At 42.7% G+C, this 19955-nt stretch overlaps 1 protein-coding gene and 1 non-coding gene across 2 annotated transcripts in view; one reads left to right on the top strand and one right to left on the bottom strand.

Moving 5' to 3' along the window:
• The first annotated feature begins 5569 nt into the window (after positions 1–5569).
• LOC106599732 (uncharacterized) lies at positions 5570–14364 on the top strand. The gene is made up of 6 exons (XR_001327552.2): positions 5570–5775; positions 10399–10549; positions 10812–12530; positions 12800–12845; positions 12995–13129; positions 13789–14364. It is a non-coding gene; the product is annotated as an uncharacterized protein (transcript).
• A 2890-nt stretch (positions 14365–17254) lies between these two features.
• LOC106599727 (PH domain leucine-rich repeat-containing protein phosphatase 1) overlaps positions 17255–19955 on the bottom strand; it is an 85617-nt gene continuing 82916 nt past the window's right edge. The window contains exon 17 of the mRNA XM_014191031.2: positions 17255–19803. Coding sequence (XP_014046506.2) covers positions 18526–19803 — 1278 coding nt within the window. The 3' untranslated portion in view covers positions 17255–18525. The remainder of the gene's footprint in view (positions 19804–19955) is intronic.

Raw genomic sequence — 19955 nt, 5'->3', positions numbered from 1 at the left:
TTGTCCCAGTTGCAACCTATAATCAAGGACAGGACAGATTGTATTGGATCTTCTGCAAGAGGACAGAAACCTTTTCATTGAAATGTTCTCTTTGATGATAAATCGTCCGAAGTGACTACATTTGTGAATAACTCATGAAGTTCTTAAAATGGCTAGATATCATGTGTGACATATAGTATATCAGTCACAGATTTAATTCTGATTTACAGGTATGGATGCAGTGTAATCATCCCTTCCATCAGCGTTCTCTTCCTCTTTAAATAAACCTTCTGTTTAGAGTTCATGGAGATTAAGCAATAAGGCCCTGGGGGGTGTGGTATATGGCCAATATACCACGGCTAAGGGCTGTTCTTATGCATGACGCAACTCTGAGTGCTAGGACACAGCAATTAGCCGTGGTTTATTGGCCATATATCACAAACCCCAGAGCTGCCATATTGCTATTATGAACTGGTTGCCAACCTAATTAGAGCAGTAAAAAAAAAAATGTTTTGGTCATACCCATGGTATACGGTCTGATATACCACGGCTTTCAGCCAATCAGCATTCAGGGCTTGAACCACCCAGTTTATAATCCACAAATTGTCACTGGCTAAATCTATGACTTTAAAATGCCTATTTACTCTATTCCATCTGACTACGCAATTCAATGTCTCATCAACCCAGTCAGGCAACTTATAAACCTGATCTCCACTATTAAAAGCATCTAGACATTATCTCACGTTTCTTTTAGACTAACACTTCGTTTTCAACAGCGGATGTTTGTATAAACCTGCTGTCTGTCTCTCCAACATGTGCAACATTGTTTCAATATTCAAATTCGATCTCCTGCTGTCCCATAGTAATGAATGAGTCGAGACGAGACAGGCAGCGTTTCTCAGCCAGTCGAAATCATGAATCAGCTGCCATCATTTTTATGGATATATACAAAAAAATGTCAATTGAAAAAGGGTCAAACGCAACACAGCTAATTTGCAGTATTTCCAGCTTCAGTTTGAAGTGATTGTGTTATTGTAGCTGTGTTGTTGGCTAGCTCTTACGCCAGGCAAAATCACGCCTCATTAGCTCATTGTTATGGATGTACTCAAATAAATGTCACAGTTTAAACAAGTGCAAATGAAGCTACTTTGCTGTTATTCTGGCTGGCATTACAGTAACTTAGCCGTAGTTGACTAGCTAGCAAGCAAGGGATAAGAACATTTAGAACGATCGACATGGTCCATAGATACAGAACAAATAGACTTAACGACTGGGTCGCGTCCACATATAAAGAACAAAAAGACTGAATGACTGGGTCTCGTCTCTAGCAACCCTAGATTTGTGTCGGGACTATATCTTGTGGAAGGATGAAATAGTATGAATAAATTAATCAAAATAACGTTATTTGAATATGTTGGTAACCCATTGTATAAAAGTGATAATGCCCTCAAAGCTGGTGTTTGGAGATTATATTGGCACGGTTTGCCTAACACCCATGCCAAGATATCCTCCAAACACCGCTTGTCGGGCATTATCACTAAAGTAAACCCTAAATGAATAATACCAAAAACGTACCTTGACTTGGAAGAGTTCTAGTGTTGGAAAGTCATAGCCAGCTAGCTAACATAGCAGCCCTCTGTTTGAGTAGGGTGTTTCAGTAGTCAAACTAGCTAGCTGCATTTGCTAGCTAAGTAAGTGAAACTGAAAGTGAAAAAATATGACGATCTCTCTATTTCTCTTGCTTCTCCTTCATTTTGGAAGAAATGAATTTGTTCCAAACTGTTCAACTCTCTTTGAGTCAACTACTCGCCACATTTGATACACTGCAGTGCTAGCTAGCTGTAGTTTATGCGTTCAGTACTAGATTAATTCTCTGATCCTTTGATTGGACAACATGTCAGTTCATGCTGCAAGAGGTCTGATAGGCTGGAGGACGTCCTCCGGAAGTTGTCATAATTACTGTGTATGTCTATGGAAGGGGGTGAGAACCATGAGCCTCCTAGGTTTTACATTGAAGTCAATGTACCCAGAGGAGGACGGACGCTAGCTGTACTCCAGCTACACGATGGTGCTACCCTACAGAGTGCTGTTGAAGCTACTGTAGACCTTCATTGCAGAATAGGGTGTTTTAATCAGTTATTTGTTGACGTGATTATATTTAGTATAGTTTTATCTAAAAAGGATAACTTTTTAAATGTTTGACGATTTAAATCTTTATGAAATTTACTGAGGAGGATGGTCCTCCCCTTCCTCCTCTGAGGAGCCTCCACTGAAAGATCAATTATATGTGACTAACACATTTTTTACATTTGACATCTCGAAATTGTAATATGTTTGTGGGGAGAAAACAGATTATGTCACATGTGTCGTAGTGGAGAGAAGACCAAGGCGCAGCGGGAATGTGGATACTCATCTTTTTAATCAAAACACGAGAAAAGCATCCACAGGGAGAAAAAAACTATAAACATTACTCACGCCGGCAACAGTGTAGCAGGCTAACAAACGCAGTGCTCACAAACAATTCCCCACAAACACACAGACAAACACACCCTACTAATATAGGACTCCCAATCAAAGGCAACTCAACACACCTGCCTTCAATTGGGAGTCCCACCCCAATTAACTATACATAGAAAACCAAAGCTAGACAGAACGTAGACACACATACCAAAACACAAAAACCTCTGCCACGCCCTGACCAAAACTAATACAATTACTCCCTCTGCTGGTCAGGACGTGACAGATTACTGTTTTTTCCAGACGATTAGAAGACATGCTTTCCAAAGAAATGCAATCAGCATGTTTCTAATGACAAATACAGTCACCTCCAAAATTATTGGCACCCTTAATAAACATGAACAAAAAATACTGTATAAAATAAATACTACAAATAATGAACTTCGTGTAACTGCCAAAATAAAGGAAACACCAACATAAAGTGTCTTAATAGGGTGTTGGGACACCACAAGCTGCCAGACCAGCTTCAATGCACCTTGGCATAGATTCTTCAAGTGTATGGAACTCTATTTGAGGGAAGCGAAACCATTCTTCCACAAGAAATTCCATAATTGGGTGTTTTGTTTATGGTGTTGGAAATGCCATCTCAGGCACCACTCCAGAATCTCCCATAAGTGTTCAATTGGGTTGAGATCTGGTGAATGAGACACACACTTTAATCCCACTATGCTCATTTAAGACCCATCTTTCAAAGCCACAGCCCACTGGGCAAAAACTGGTTCAATTAATGTTTTTTCCACCTAATTTCAACCCAGAAAATCAATGTGATGATGTTGAATCAACGAGGAAAACTCGATTTGCAAAAAGTAATCAAAGTAAAGACATTTTGTATTTTTTTCACCCAACTTTTAACCTGAATCCAATGAAATTGTTACAATTGTTGTTTATTTCACGTTGAATTCACAGTTAGTGAACAACTCAACCATGTATATCAAAAGTATGTGCCCAGTGGGTGAGATCTCTTCTAGCCAAGGTAGCAACTGTGTATTTTTATACATGACCCTAAGCATGATGGGATGTTAATTGCACACAACTGTGTAGAAGCACCTGCTTTCAATATACTTTGTATCTCTCATTTACTCAAGTTTTTCCTTTATTTTGGCAGTTACCTGTATATTGTTGTCATGTCCTGACCATAGTAAGATGTTATTTTCAATGGTAGAGTAGGTCAGGGCGTGACAGGGGTGTTTTTCTATGATTTCTATGTTCATGTTCTAGTTTTGTATTTCTATGTTGGTTTTGTTTTGGATGATCTCCAATTAGAGGCAGCTGGTCCTCGTTGTCTCTAATTGGAGATCATACTTAAGTAGGGTTTTTTTCCCCACCTGGGTTTGTGGGAGATTCATTTTGAGTAGTGTATGTTTTCACCTCTGCGTCACGGTTTGTTGTTTTTTTGTCATTCAGTTTATTTATGTATTGCATAGTTTCACAGTAAATCAAATGTGGAACGACACACGCTGCACTTTGGTCCGCTCATTCCTACGACAATTGTATGCACAAACATATGGGGAAATTATATTATGTTATACCTATACAGTTGCTCAGAGAAAGAGATTTTGTTAAACAAGTATTATTATTTTTCTCAAAAAGATGTGTCAAAATTGTCACCCATAAAAATAAAAACAAACAAAATTAAACCTGCATTAACATTCTACTTTTTGAGTTAATCTCAGTTTAAGGAACTGTATTATGGCCTTCCATGGCTTCCTGTTTCACTAAGGTATAAACATTTGGGAAAATGCATGTAAAATCCATTTGTCATCCAAAAATTGTTATCTTTACAAAAATAAGTTTAATTCACATTAGTCATGTCAATATTACAAAAAAAAAAAAAAAAAAAAATATATATATATATATATATATATATATATATGATTTGAATATGAATTGCAGTTCCACTATTGAACAGTGTTGGCAACAAATGCATTCATCAATTTCCGAATAGAAAATTCTAGGAAAATGTGATTTAATGTTGAATATCACCTCTTAACTAACCTGAGATTGAGTTAAAAAGAAACATTTGAAAGAGGAATGTAAAGATTATTGTTTTATGAGAACAATTTGTGGGGCATTTTAGTAGCTAGCTCTTAGCTAGCTATGTGTCTGGGAAAGGGAGCCCCACAGAGTGGATGCATGTAATGTCACTTTACTAAAGCACATCATTGGCTAGTCTTTCAGCCACACAGGTGTATAAAATCGAGCACACAGCAATGCAATCTCCATAGACAAACATTCAATCTCCGATAACCGGCACACAAGCCGAAGATCACCATGCGCAATGTCAAGCGTCGGCTGGTGTGGTGTAAAGCTTGCGGCCATTGGACCCTGGAGCATAGGGAAACCCGTTCTCTGGAGTGATGAATCACGCTTCACCTTCTGGCAGTCCGACAGACGAATCTGGGTTTGGCGAATGCCAGGAGAATGCTACCTGAATGCATAGTGCCAACTGTAAAGTTTGGTGGAGGATGAATAATGGTCTGGGCCTGTTTTTCATGGTTCGGTCTCCTTAGTTCCAGTGAAGGGAAATCTGAACACTACAGTATACAATGACATTCTAGAGGATTCTGTGATCCAACTTTGTGTCAACAGTTTGAAGAATGATCTTTCCTGTTTCAGCACGACAATGCCCCTGTGCACAAAGCGAGGTCCATACAAAAATGGTTTGTCGATCGGTGTGGAAGAACTTCACTGGCATGTACAGAGCCCTGACCTCAACCACATCGAACAACTTTGGGATGAATTGTAATGCCGACTGCAGGCCAGGCCTAATCGCCCAACTTAATTGCCCATATGAATGCCCATGATTTTGGAATGAGATGTTCGACAAGCAGGTGTCAACATACTTTTGGTAGTGTAGCAACTTGTTTTGTCTTGTATATTGTACCATCATCACCAGCTCTGTGTAAATCAAATCAATCACCATTTACACCTCTACCTGCCCACCTACTGCTGAATTGTTGTCCTTACGACTGCTAGAAGGACCCTATTTTACACCAGGCCATTGTTAAATAGACACCAGCTGGAATGCGGTTTTAACCAATCAGCATTCAGGATTAGACCCACCCGTTGTATAATAACATGTTAGTTATATTAGCTATGCTGACTATGACGTTACTTTAGCTAATATGGTGACAACGATGTAGGCTGTTTGTAAAGGTTTGGCTTGGAAAGTGTTTTTTTCGCCTGGTCACATACAGCTGATTTGTTGTAAACTGAAGTCCACGAGCAAATAGAAGAGAAGGAATTCAACGAGAGTGAACTCTGTTTACGCGTGATCAGGTGTGTATTCATTCCGCTGATTCTGTTGAAAAACGTTTCTTAAACGGAAGCAAACAGATCAAAACGGGGATAAACATACCTGGATTTGTCCAATAGAAACTCTCGTTTGCAACTGTTGGACTAATGATTACGCCATATATCAGCTAGATGTAGGCAAGAGTATTTAATGTCACTGTGTCACCTCAGGTTTGTCTCTCGACGTGTGTGCACCTACGTTGTAAATTTCATTCATAGGCTAGGTTGTAGCAACCTCATGATGGGTATAGGGGACATTCAGTATCATGTAGTAGCCTAAACCTATCGCTGTTACATTGAACTGGGTGAATGGAATATGAATGAGAGTCATCCAATATGCTGTAATTGAAATAAGGCTATGCTCATGGAAAAAAATCATCATCCTCCCTCATCTTAAAAATGGCACTGACCGCCACTATGATTTTTAGATGATTATTCATATGCCTGTGAAGTACATTTTAAGTGAAATGTTTCTTTTTTGAAATCTGCGTAAACCCATTTGAACGTGGAGCTGTAAGGTTCTATCTGTAATCCAATCCCTAGCCTGAACAAATAAAGTTAGACCAATCAGAACACGTCTTTGCCATCTCCCTCTAAGTATGGTCTTGGCTACAATGGCATGCAAGCAACAAAAAAACACTGTCAGAAATCTTAAAATAAATGATGTTATCACATCGTTGTTCAGTGACGACTATTTCGTCTGATGATGATAATACATTTCTTAATGTATTTGATGATACGTTCTGACTATCTTGGTAAAATAGTGTTATTCTATCATGTATTTATTCAATTTAGCTACAGTTTTCTTAACTTGCCTCAGGATTTTGATACTCTGCACTTTAGGTACCTTTAAGGTGAGAACCTTAACCTGTTATGGCTAGGGGGCAGTATTTTCACGGCCGGATAAAAAACGTACCCGATTTAATCTGATTATTACTCCTGCCCAGAAACTAGAATATGCATATAATTATTAGCTTTGGATAGAAAACACTCCAAAGTTTCTAAAACTGTTTGAATGGTGTCTGTGAGTATAACAGAACTCATTTGGCAGGCCAAAACCTGAGAAGATTCCATGCAAGAAGTGCCCTGTCTGACAATTTCTTGCCCTTCTTGATTATCTCTATCCAATACAGGGGATCTCTGCTGTTACGTGACACTTCCTACGGCTCCCATGGGCTCTCAGAAGGCGGCAAAAAGCTGAATCGTGGCTTTGCAGGCTCTGGCTGAAAAAAAGTAGCGCGTTTGGATACTGGCTGATCACAGTACTGTGCGACTCAGGCTCGTGCCCGAGTCGACCCCATGCTTTATTTTCTTTCGTCTTTTTACCTAAACGCAGATTCCCGGTCGGAATATTATCGCTTTTTTACGAGAAAAATGGCATAAAAATTGATTTTAAACAGCGGTTGACATGCTTCGAAGTACGGTAATGGAATATTTAGAAATCTTTTGTCACGAAATGCGCCATGCTCGTGACCCTTATTTACACTTCGGATAGTGTCTTGAACGCACGAACAAAACGCTGCTATTTGGATATAACAATGGATTATTTTGAACCAAACCAACATTTGTTATTGAAGTAGCAGTACTGGGAGTGCATTCTGACGAAGAACACCAAAGGTAATCAAACTTTTCTAATAGTAAATCGGAGTTTGGTCAGGGCTAAACTTGGTGGGTGTCTAAATAGCTAGCCGTGATGGCTGGGCTATCTACTCAGAATATTGCAAAATGTGCTTTCACCGAAAAGCTATTTTAAAATCGGACACCTCGATTGCACAAAGGAGTTCTGTATCTATAATTCTTAAAATAATTGTTGTTTTTTGTGAACGTTTATCGTGAGTAATTTAGTAAATTCACCGGAGGTTTACGGGGGGTATGCTAGTTCTGAACGTCACATGCTAATGTAAAAAGCTGGTTTTTGATATAAATATGAACTTGATTGAACAAAACATGCATGTATTGTATAACATAATGTCCTAGGGTTGTCATCTGATGAAGATCATCAAAGGTTAGTGCTGCATTTAGCTGTGGTTTTGTTTTTTGTGACATTATATGCTTGAAAAATGGGTGTCTGATTATTTCTGGCTGGATACTCTGCTGACATAATCTAATGTTTTGCTTTCGCTGTAAAGCCTTTTTGAAATCGGACAGTGTGGTTAGATAAAGGAGAGTCTTGTCTTTAAAATGCTGTAAAATAGTCATATGTTTGAAAAATTGAAGTTTTTGTATTTTTGAGGAATTTGTAATTCGCGCCACGCCTATCATTGGATATTGGAGCAGGTGTTCCGCTAGCGGAACGTCTAGATGTAAGAGGTTAATGGGCTATGAAAGAAGAATTCACAACAAAACACTTCTGAGATCTGGGATGGGAAAATTTTTATTCTCAGAACTATGCTTTTTGCAGATAGAACCTTTTTAGTCTTAAGGTCACAATGTCAACATGACAACAAAAGCCAGATTAGTGCTAGCCTAATCAAACACTAGTTCTTTCACACACAAGACACAGTTGATTTATCCTGCCTTTTCCCAAGGGCAATAAGCTATGTGATCAGGACAAACAGATATGTCTTATTGTGCTGATCACGTGCTTAATCTTCTCAGACAAGCAGGCTAAGGACACCATATAAGCATCAACGGAAGCATAAAGTGAAATTTGAGATTAGGGCATGGTTTATCAATTCATTGTTATCAAGTCATTGCTTTACTTCTGTCAGATGTAATTGAAGGGCAAAGAGCAGCGACATGATTTTTAAGATTCCAGTCAGCATGCTGTAATCCACATGAAGTCCTAACCCTGCAGATCTGCCATTGGGGAGATTCCTTGTGTCCCTGACCTTTAGGGGTTGAAGGTCAATTACATGTCAACTCTGTCCATTCAGGAGACAAATTGAAAATCCAAGGATAGATTTGAAAATAATGGCTAAACTGGCCAAATTTAAATGAAATTGAACCCTCCAACCTGGCTGAACTCTCTCTCGTCCCCTTCTCTCTCCCTTTTGTCCCAGCTCTCTCTCACACCCAGGCAGCAAACACAACACTTACATTTTAGTCATTTAGCAGATGCTCTTATCCAGAGCAACTTAGAGCAACTTTGAGTGCATACATTTTTTTTTTTTTTTGTACTGGCCCCCCATGGGAATTGAACCCAAAACCCTGGCATTGCACACACCATGCTGGCATTGCAAATACCATGCTCTACCAACTGAGCCACAGGGAAGACGCCACATCCAGTTCTCTGGGCGTCCCCTACAACTACGGTTCCATGATGCACTACAGTAAGACAGCGTTACGGCACCGAGCCCAACATCGTCACCAAGAGCCCTGCCTTCGCGACGTCGTCGGACAATGCATGGAGTTCAGCGACAATGACCTTGACAAGATCCGGAGCCTCTACGACTGCAGTAGGACTCAGTCGCTTTATGCTCTACAATTGCAGTAAGGCCGGGATTCAATCTGTAGACCGCTGTCCACAATGCACCATTTTAAAGGCATTGTTCTTGCGTTCGTGGGGATCACATTTCAGGTAAATGCTGCAGATGTCAGCTGAATTGGAAATCAAATTACCAACTCAAATTAAGTTACATTAAGCTCCACAACTGCAGTAAGACTTTGGGCTCGATTCAATCCGTAAAAATGTAAACGTAATATCACATTGAGCCGACATATGCAACGTTTACCAGAAAGGTTGTCTCCGTGAACGCTGGAACCTTGTCTTTAATTTTCTATCGTGCTATAACGTGGATCTTCCGCGATACTTCTGAGATACAGATTGAATCCAGCCCTCAGATATATTAGGACACTAATCTCTAGGCGGCAGTAGACTAGAGGTGAGAGAGGCGGACCAGCAGCCGGAAGGGCCATGCCGGGCGACACAAAAATGGGAAAGGAACTGAATTGACAGTTGGAAGGCTGATGGTCTCTGATCCCATGTTCCATCTCCTGCAGTTGTGCCCTTGAGCAAGGCACTTAACCCCCACAATTGCTCACCATCCAGAGGTGCTGCACTGTGGCTGACCCTGTGCCTCTCAACGTGTATGTGTATCTCTGGTTGTGTTGGAAAAGGCAGAAGACACATTTCCGTTATAAAGTATATATTCTATTCTACAACTGTCTGCGTAGACTGACTGATCTACCAAGTCAGTAGTAAGACACAGTCACATTGGCCTGCTGATCTACCGATATATTTATCAGTGGCTGTAGTTCAATCAAACCCACAGTGCAGGAGACCTCCTTTGCTGGAATTTCACATTTTTGTTATAAAAAGCATATCTGAAGTACAGTGATTAGTTAGGTAATACGTACAAAGCAGAACTCCTGTTGATTTTGATGAAATTATGTATTTTGGAAAAACAGGAATAGTAGGCGTATTTCCTAGTGTGTATTTGAGAACCCTAGTGGATAAATAAAACATGATTTGATTGTTACTTTATGAGAGAATGGATGTCTTAGTTGCCTGGGTACATGGTAAAACCAGATAAAAAGGCAAAACATTTGGCACATACTGTATAATTGATATGTGTGTCTGGATGGAGTCTACAGCAAGTCAAAGTTTTCCTGTGATTGCTGTTTAGCTGTTGGCAAGTTGATGTTCACTGTGTCCTTTTGATCCAGCACGCTCCAGCACTTCCTTGGACACCTGTCTTTGAGAGGGAGAACATCTGTGGTATGATCCAAGGGCTGGAAGACCAGGCAGACTGGAGCACGGTGACCCAGGCCCCCAGCGGGCCCACCACGGAGTAATCCAACATGGGCAAATGCACCGGTGAGCACCCCCCCCCCAGTACACAACAACCATAAAACAACACTATCAACCTCCATTCCTCAGTACCTGACAGGGCAGATCAGATTTATTCTTATCTTATAGTCCAAAGGATGATCAAAGGTCCTGCAGAGTTCATTTGTGTGTTATAAAAACTGCAGTTATAAATAGGGCCCAGAGTTTTCCCTGACCACGTTACCTGGTCAGGGAAACTCTGTGCCCTAGTTATAGGCTCAAGTTATAGCCGGCTCTCCATTGTCCACAGGCTTGGGCTACTTCATGCACTTGAGCACTGCCACAGGCAAACCAGCAGACACAGCCAGGCTGGACAGCAGACTACTCTACCTTGAGAGGCTACCAGTGCCTGCAGTTCTTCCTCTAGAACAGTGGGACCGCCAACGATCAGCTGGTTCGAGAGTACGATGAAGCCCACCCCAACCGGAACCAGCGAGTTATTTAGCTCATAGTTGGTAACATCTCTAACATCAGTAGTTTAGACCTATCGTATTGTTTTTTATTAACCTGTTTTAATGTGTATAATATAGAATCATTAGGGAGACTAGCCTAGCAGTAAGCGTTGGGCCCATAACCGAAAGGTTGCTGGTTCGATTACCCAAGCTGACAAGATGAATAATCTGTCGATGTACTCTTGAGTAAAGCACTTAACCCTAATTTGTTCCAGGGGCGCCGTACCACTATGGCTGATCCTGTAAAACAACACATTTCACTGCACCTATCAGGTGTATGTAACAATATTTATATACAGTACCAGTCAAAAGTTTGGACACCTACTCATTCAACGGTTTTTCTTTATTTGTACATTGTAGAATAATAGTGAAGACATCAACTATGAAATAACAATATGGAATCATGTAGTAAGATTCTTCAAAGTCTTGATGACCGCTTTGCACACTCTTGACATTCTCAACCAGCTTCATGAAGTAGTCAGTCCAGGGCCAGTATTCATTAAAGGGATAGTTCACCCAAATTACTAAATTACACATTTCCTTACCCTGTAAGCAGTCTATGGACAAGGTTTTTCAGCAATCCATGCTTTGGTTTAGTTTCTCTTGCACAAGTTTCCAAAAGGTAACGTTTTAGCATTTGTGGCACAAATCCCATCCAAGTCCTGGTACCGATATTAGCATTTTGGGCTCATCATTTTCAAATCATCTATAAGTGACTTGTTGAGCTTCACAGTCAGTTTTAGATACTTTAATTATATCAATCCATAGACTGCTTACAGGGAAGGAAACCAATGTGTAATTTGGGTGAACTGTCCCGAGTGGCACAGCGATCACAGGCACTGCATCTCAGTGCTAGAGGTGTCACTACAGATCCTGGTTCGATTCCAGGCTGTATCACAACTGGCTGTGATTGGGAGTCCCAAAGGGCGGCGCACAATTGGCACAGCATCATCCGGGTTAGAGTTTGGCCCGGGTTGGCCATCATTGTAAATAAGAATTTGTTCTTAACTGTCTTGCCTAGTTAAAATAAGCACCTCAGAGTGGGAGTGCTGATCTAGGATCAGGTTCCCCCTATCCATTAAATATTATTCATTATGATTCTAGATCAGCACTTTCTGAGATGCCTAATTAATATGGACCAAGACAAGTGCAGAAAGATTTGAGACAAAGGGAATTCCTTTAAGACACGGAGTTACATTCCATTGACAGATGAGTGAAATTGCCATTATTTTCTGAGATTTTCCACCTGGTTTTGCACTGACTTAAAGTAGCAGTCTTGTAACGTCATAGATGAAGTCATGTATACAGTATATTGAGAAACCTTTCAGAACTTCTTGACTTCAGAGCTGTTCTTCTGGGAAGACCCTCGTAAGATGGGCATTGAGCTGTCAGAGGCGGATGGGACCAAATATTTCCATGGGAGGGCACCGGGACACCCGTGTACCAGGCCCATGGCAGGGCCAAGAGCAGGGATTTCATCAATGGGGGAGACACCATCTTCATGCTCACCATGGAGGGTAAGAAGCCCTGAAAAGTTCCACTGGTCCCAGATCTGTTAAGTGCTTTCTCGCCAAGTCCTATGGTCATTGCCACGTTTGACAAGATTGCACAAACAGATCTGGGACCAGGCTACCGTATTTAGCAGTTGATCAAAAACATGCTAAAACTATTCTCTACATTCTCTGAAAGCATGATAGAGAGAATCTATCTTTAGCATACCATGTTCCATACATATCCCATTAACGCTACCTTGTTGTTTATCATCACATTCATTCAAATACCATAGGTTGTGGTGGTCCCCCTATTTACCAACACGTCCACATCATATGAAGGTATGAAATTCACACCCACTCGCCATTTCTATAACCAATCATGCTATCCAATCCTATCCGTGTCTGTACATTCATTTCTATGTTAATACTGTATGTGCTTGTCCTCATCTCATCACTTATATGCCCCCCCATCTCGTTACTCTCTTCAGATGTGTCCCACCCGTCCCCTCTACGCGCCACCCGTCACCATGGTTACCACCGCCATGCCGCACTCTGACCCCTGCACTAACATTACATGTGGGAATGAGGGAGTCTGTATTGGATGCTGGAAATGCTGTTTGCAGGTAAGGGCGTTTTACTGTCGGGGCTTGTAGCTTACACAGTACAATGGTCTGTACTGTATTTATCTCGGTCTCTCTCCCTGTTCTTCTCTCTCTCTCTTTCACTTCATTAATAACTACTGCGTGTTTCTCTTCTCATTGTATTATCTCGCTCCAGCATCACAGAGCTACTGTAATTATTCCCTCCCTTTTCCCTAGTTCAGTCTTTCCCTTTACAAACACACAAACAGTCCAGCAGGCAAAACTGGTTAAGATGTTATAATGACGAGTTTGTGTTTTATAACGACGTTATTTCAACTAGTTTTGCCTGTGTAGTGACTCCCTCTTTCTCTCTCCACCCTCTATATAGGTGTGCCGTGTTAGATCTCTCTTTCGCTCGATGTGCAGTGGGTAGAGAGTTGACTCTCTCTCACTCGTTCTCTTCCTCGCCCTATCCAGATGTGCAGTGGGTAGATAGTTGACTCTCACTCGTTCTCTTCCTCGCCCTATCCAGATGTGCAGTGGGTAGATAGTTGACTCTCACTCGTTCTCTTCCTCGCCCTATCCAGATGTGCAGTGGGTAGATAGTTGACTCTCTCTCGTTCTCTTCCTCGCCCTATCCAGATGTGCAGTGGGTAGATTGTTGACTTTCTCTCACTCGTTCTCTTCCTTCCTCTGTCTAGGTGTGCAGTTGGTGATGACTGGTGGTACTATGGAGAGACTTGTCAGTATCCTGGCTTCACCCAGGACACGGTGACCACAGCGCTGATAGCCTCTTTCTCTGTGCTGGGTGGCATGTTGGTGGTGACCGTGGCCAGTGTGGTGTGTGTGAAGAGGAATCACAAGAACAGTGGTGGTGGTGGAGACTGGGGCATCACAATGTTCAATGTCAGCACTACAGGGATGTAGTGTGTTTTTTCTCCCTGCCAGCACCAAAACGACCCATGGCCAGCATTAAGTAGATGTAATGAATATATGCTATGAAGTGTGCCTACAGTATTGTTTACGGTAGATGCTGCATTACTGTTGCTGACATGTCATTTCCATCATACCAGGATCTTAAGTTTTAAATGCAGATAATTATTTTTAAAATATGCATACCATTTTTCCTATAGTTGCAGTCATAGAATGGATGGTTTTAGCAGCATATCATTACAGTGCTTCTATGGTTAGTTTCATATTTTCTGTAATGACCTTAGTGATCACTGTTTTACAGCCTGTGTTCGTAATGGCTGCTCAGTGACACGACCTGTCCTGATTTGTCATAGACGCTTTCTAAAAAACTTGAATGAGCAAGCCTTCCTTAATGACCTGGCCTCTGTAAAATGGTATAGAATCAGCTTGATCCCCTCTGTCGAAGACTCTTGGACCTTCTTTTTTTATATTTTCAGTGGTATTTTTTAACAAACACGCCTCATAAAGAAAATGAGAATTAAAAACAGGTTCAGCCCCTGGTTTGACCGTGATCTTGCAGAGTTACTCCACCTCAAGAATTGCATTTGGCGAAAGGCTCGGCACACGCATACTCAGGCTGGCTCTCGTTCAGGCAAATGAGAAATAAGTGCACTCAGGCTATACGGAAGGCCAAAGTTAGTTACTTAAAGGAGCAGTTCTCTCTCTGTGGGTCAAACCCCAAGAAGTTCTGGAAAACGGTTAAAGACCTGGAGAATAAACCCTCCTCCTCACAGCTGCCCATGTCTCTTAATGTTGATGATGTGGTTGTTACTGACAAGAAGCACATGGCTGAGCTTTTTAATCACCACTTCATTAAGTCAGGATTCCTATTTGACTCAGCCATGCCTCCTTGCCCGTCCAACATTTCCTCATCTCCCACCCCTTCTAATGCGACTATCCCTGATGCTTCTCCCTCTTTTTCCCCTGCCCCGCTCCAAAGTTTCTCCCTGTAGGCGGTCACTGAGTCCGAGGTGCTAAAGGATCTCCTTAAACTTGACCCCCAAGAACATCCCGTTCTTTAAGGTTGCTGCCCCTATCATCGCCAAGCCTATCTCTGACCTTTTTAACCTGTCTCTCCTCTCTGGGGAGGTCCCCATTGCTTGGAAGTTAGTCAGTTAGTCCTTTATTTAAAGGGGGAGATCAAGCTGATCCTAACTGTTAAAGGCCTATTTCTATTTTGCCTTGTTCATCAAAAGTGTTGGAAAAACTTGTCAATAATCAACTGACTGGCTTTCTTGATGTCTATAGTATTCTCTCTGGTATGCAATCTGGTTTCCGCTCAGGTTATGGATGTGTCACTGCAACCTTAAAGGTCCTCAATGATGTCACCATTGCCCTTGATTCTAAGCAATATTGTGCTGCTATTTCTATTGACTTGACCAAAGCTTTTGATACGGTAGACCATTCCATTCTTGTGAGCCGGCTAAGGAGTATTGGTGTCTCTGAGGGGTCTTTGGCCTGGTTAGCTAACTACCTCTCTCAAAGAGTGCAGTGTTATAAAGTCAGAAAATCTGCTGTCTTAGCCATTGCCTGTCACCAAGGGAGTACCCTAAGGCTCGATCCTAGGCTCCACGCTCTTCTCAATTTACATCAACAACATAGCTCAGGCAGTAGGAAGCTCTCTCATCCATTTATATGCAGATGACAGTCTTATACTCAGCTGGCCCCTCACCAGATTTTGTGTTAAATGCTCTACAACAAAGCTTTCTTAGTGTCCAACAAGCTTTCTCTACCCTTAACCTTGTTCTGAACACCTCCAAAACAAAGGTCATGTGGTTTGGTAAGAAGAATGCCCCTTTTTCACAGGTGTGATTACTACCTCTGAGGGTTTAGAGCTTGAGGTAGTCACCTCATACAAGTACTTGGGAGTATGGCTAGACGGTGCACTGTCCTTCTATCAGCATGTATCAAAGCTGCAGGCTAAAGTTAAATCTAGACTTGGTTTCCTCTATCGTCAACGCTCCTCTTTCACCCCAGCTGCCAAACTAACCCTGATTCAGATGACCATCCTACCCATGCTAGATTACAGACATAATTTATAGATCGGCAGGTAAGGGTGCTCTCGAGCAGCTAGATGTTCTTTACCATTCGGTCATCAGATTTTCCACCAATGCTCCTTATAGGACACATCACTGCACTCTATACTCATCTGTAAACTGGTCATCTCTGTATACCCGTCGCAAGACCCACTGGTTGACGCTTATTTATAAAACCCTCTTAGGCCTCATTCCCCCCCTATCTGAGATATCTACTGTAGCCCTCATCCTCCACATACAACACCCGTTCTGCCAGTCACATTCTGTTAAAGGTCCCCAAAGCACACACATCCCTGGGTTGCTCCTCTTTTCAGTTTGCTGCAGCTAGCGACTGGAACGAGCTGCAACAAACACTCAAACTGGACAGTTTTATCTCAATCTCTTAATTCAAAGACTCAATCATGGACACTCTTACTGACAGTTGTGGCTGCTTTGCGTGATGTATTGGTGTCTCTACCTTCTTGCCCTTTGTGCTGTTGTCTGTGCCCAATAATGTTTGTACCATGTTTTGTGCTGCTACCATGTTGTGTTGCTACCATGCTGTGTTGTCATGTGTTGCTGCCATGCTGTTGTTGTCTTTAGGTCTCTCTTTATGTAGTGGTGTGTTGTCTCTCTTGTCGTGATGTGTGTTTTGTCCTAGATTTATATTTTATTTATTTTTAATCCCAGGCCCCCGTCCCCGCAGGAGGCCTTTTGGTAGGCCGTCATTGTAAATAATAGTTTGTTCTTAACTGACTTGCCTAGTTAAAGAAGCGCTTCATTGAGGTTCAAATATAAATATTAGACAATATCGACCTCTTCTGGTCAATAATGTGCACATACACCTGTATGATTTTAAACGTACTCAAACTGTATGACAGCACGCAACAATAAAGAGATTATTATCCTGCATTTCTTGATAATATGTAATGTTGTAAAATGTAAATACAAAAAAGTGTATAGTAAAGTCTGAGCGCTACTAGCAGCATTTCTGGCTGTTTGTTAGTTTATATTAACTTAAAATTGTGTGGCCTTTGCAGTTACATTTGCATCTGAAAAATACAAAAGGGCCGTACATTGAAAATATCAGACACACACTTGTTTCAAATACACACACACACAGAAGACAGAATTTGAATTTTGACCCCAAAATATACAAATACCACCAGAACAACGAAGCTTATATTCACAAATGTAAGATTTATTATACCAAAGACAGGAACGTTTGTGTGGTTTACTTTCCATGTGGATATAGAATTTGTTTGCATTACTGAACTGGACACAGTCATGCTGGTGATAACAGTTAGGAGGGAGGTGGGACGGAATACTGTGTGTATTTGTGTGTGTGTGTGTGTGTTGAGCACACTAGCGGGACTGCTGACTAACCAAGATATAAGACAGAACTGAAAGAGAAGAACCACTGTGAATTGTGTATGCTTGTACTGTATAATAGTGTGTGTGTGTGTGTGTGTGTGTGTATTGAGCATAACTCTGTATGTCTAGGAGAGAAAGGAAGGTGAGCTCTCCATAATGGCTGAACCTGGTCTGACCCACACCCCCTCCACACCACTAAATCCATCCACAGACATATGGGTACACAGTTCCTTTAAAAGCATCAGCATACAACATTTCTCTTATTTACAATCATTGGAGAAAAAAAAAATCACAATTTCTCTCAGAGAAGATTAGTAAAAGTGACTAGGTCACCATAAAGAGTATGCAACTCCTAGGAGTTAGTCTTTCAAATTTCTACAAAAATTTCTATGCCTTTTTACAGGCCAAGAGCCAGGATTTACTGAAAAAATACAGTATCATTAAGTGCCCTATCTACAAAAGTTAAGCGTGTTAAGATTGGTGTGCACCATTCAAATGTATTTCATTGATAATAAGATTGTGTCTCCGTGTTTCATTTTTAAAAAGTGACTTAATTTTCTTCACATTAAAAGATATGGTAAGTTTAAAAAAAGAATGTAATCATATTATCCATATTAACTGTGTGTTGTGGTAGACTAACCCTATTGCAGAGAGACTAGTGTTGATTACATTGGTACTCATAGGTTTGTTGTCTAATGTAAAAACAACATCCCGTATAGTCTGAGTAGTAGTGGAACTACTTTGGACCATAAAAGGTGTGTCCATAAGTAGGATACCCTATAGGGTTCGGTTATCTTAAAGGTCTCATTTGCATGTCCTATCCTATAGGCCATTTTGGGGAAAGGGGTGGAGCAGGTTACAGTGCATGGTACTCCAGTGATGTGGTCTCAGGAACGGGTTGAGCGCTTGTAGTCTGACTGCTCAACAAGGTGCTGTTTTTCAGATACATAGGTTACTCAGCTAGTCTGCAGACTCTGTAGGGATTATCCACTGTAGGGATTTATCAGGTGTGTGTCCTAGTAGTCTGCAGGAACATAGTGGAGGGTTGTAGTAGACTGCATTAGGGGGTGTGTCTGCTCAGAGGGGTGTGTCGTAGTAGTCTGCAGGCTGGTCGGGGCTAGGTGCTTTCTGTTGTTTCTGCTGATGCTGCTTCATGATCTCCTTGACTTCCTCCTCCAGCTCTGGAGGGATGATAAACTGGTCGTCCGGGTCGGGCTGGGCGGGGGCTGTGAAGTACCCTCCGCCCTTCTTAGAAGGGGCGTCTGCTGCCACCTCGATCAGGTTGTGGCTCTTCTCCTGAGGGGCCACAGAGCCATTTCCCCTCCTCTTGCCCAGGGTCTTCCCATCATCACCCTTTCTGCCAGACCCCACTGACCAGCCCTCCTCTCTCTGCTCCCTTGTCTCCGCCTCCCCCAAGGTCAGCTCCACCCCTTCCTCCAGTGGTTCCGGGGTGCAGGGTGGAGGAGGTGGAGGAAGGGCCAGCAGGCGTTCCCATCCTGATGATGAAGAGGCCTCAGCCCTAAGGCAGTGGATGTCGGCCTCCACCTCCACTCTACTCCCGTTGGAGAAGACCCCGGCGATGGGCTCCTCGTCCTCACTGTCCAGCCCGTTGTCAGACAGCGCGCTAGAGAAGGTGGCACTGGACAGCTGCCTCTGGAAGGAGCCGCTCAGACAGGCAGGGTGGAGTGCACAGCAGCCCCGGGCAGGGAGCTCTGAGCCTGGGTGAGGGTATGGGCAGGGCTGGGCGGCGTGCTGGGCCTGGAGGGAGAGCTGGTTGGCCTGGTGGTGCAGGTGGAGCTGGTGGTGGTGGGGCTGTTCGTGTAGCAGCACCAGGGAGCTCTGGGGAGGCTCGTCAGAGGAGGCTGTGGATCCCACCTCGCTGCTCATCTCACTGGTACTAATCTCACTGCTTATCTCGCTACAAGAAGACGGAGGGACCGGGAGGGAGCCGTCCCCTGAGGGCCGCTCCTTTATCGACGAACCCCCAGAGGAGGGGTAGCCGCCCAGGCCGGGGCTGGGGGGCGGCTGGGGAGCGTCGCTGCAGCAGCAGGAGCAGCAGTCCTCGCTCACAGAGAGCTGGACCACCACGGCACAGAGACTGTCAGTGCAGCCGTAGCCCTGAGCCAGCGTACACAGCTTCTTGGCTGCAGCCAGGCCGTCTGGGACGTTACGAACAGCCTCCACCGCCTCCGACTGCGACAGAGAATCCCACAATCCCCGGCTGCCCAGGATGAAGAACTCATCCTGCGGGGTGAGGGTTACCTTGGAGACATAGGGCCGTGGGATCACCGCCGGGTACAGGAAGGAGTAGCCCATGATGCGGGTGGAGTCTGTCACTCCATTCACCTTGTTGTCCTAGAGGGGTAGAGGAAGAAGATTACTTTATTGTCCAATAGAAATGTGTCTTCTGCTTTATCCCAACCCCTCCGAGAAACATATACACACACAGTATGTTTACAGTGGGAGCAGTTAGTATTTCTAACACATACACTACCGTTCAAAAGTTT

Source organism: Salmo salar, chromosome ssa03 (genome assembly GCF_905237065.1).
Source record: "Salmo salar chromosome ssa03, Ssal_v3.1, whole genome shotgun sequence".
Taxonomy (NCBI): Eukaryota; Metazoa; Chordata; class Actinopteri; order Salmoniformes; family Salmonidae; genus Salmo; species Salmo salar.
This window is presented reverse-complemented; position numbering and strand designations above follow the sequence as displayed.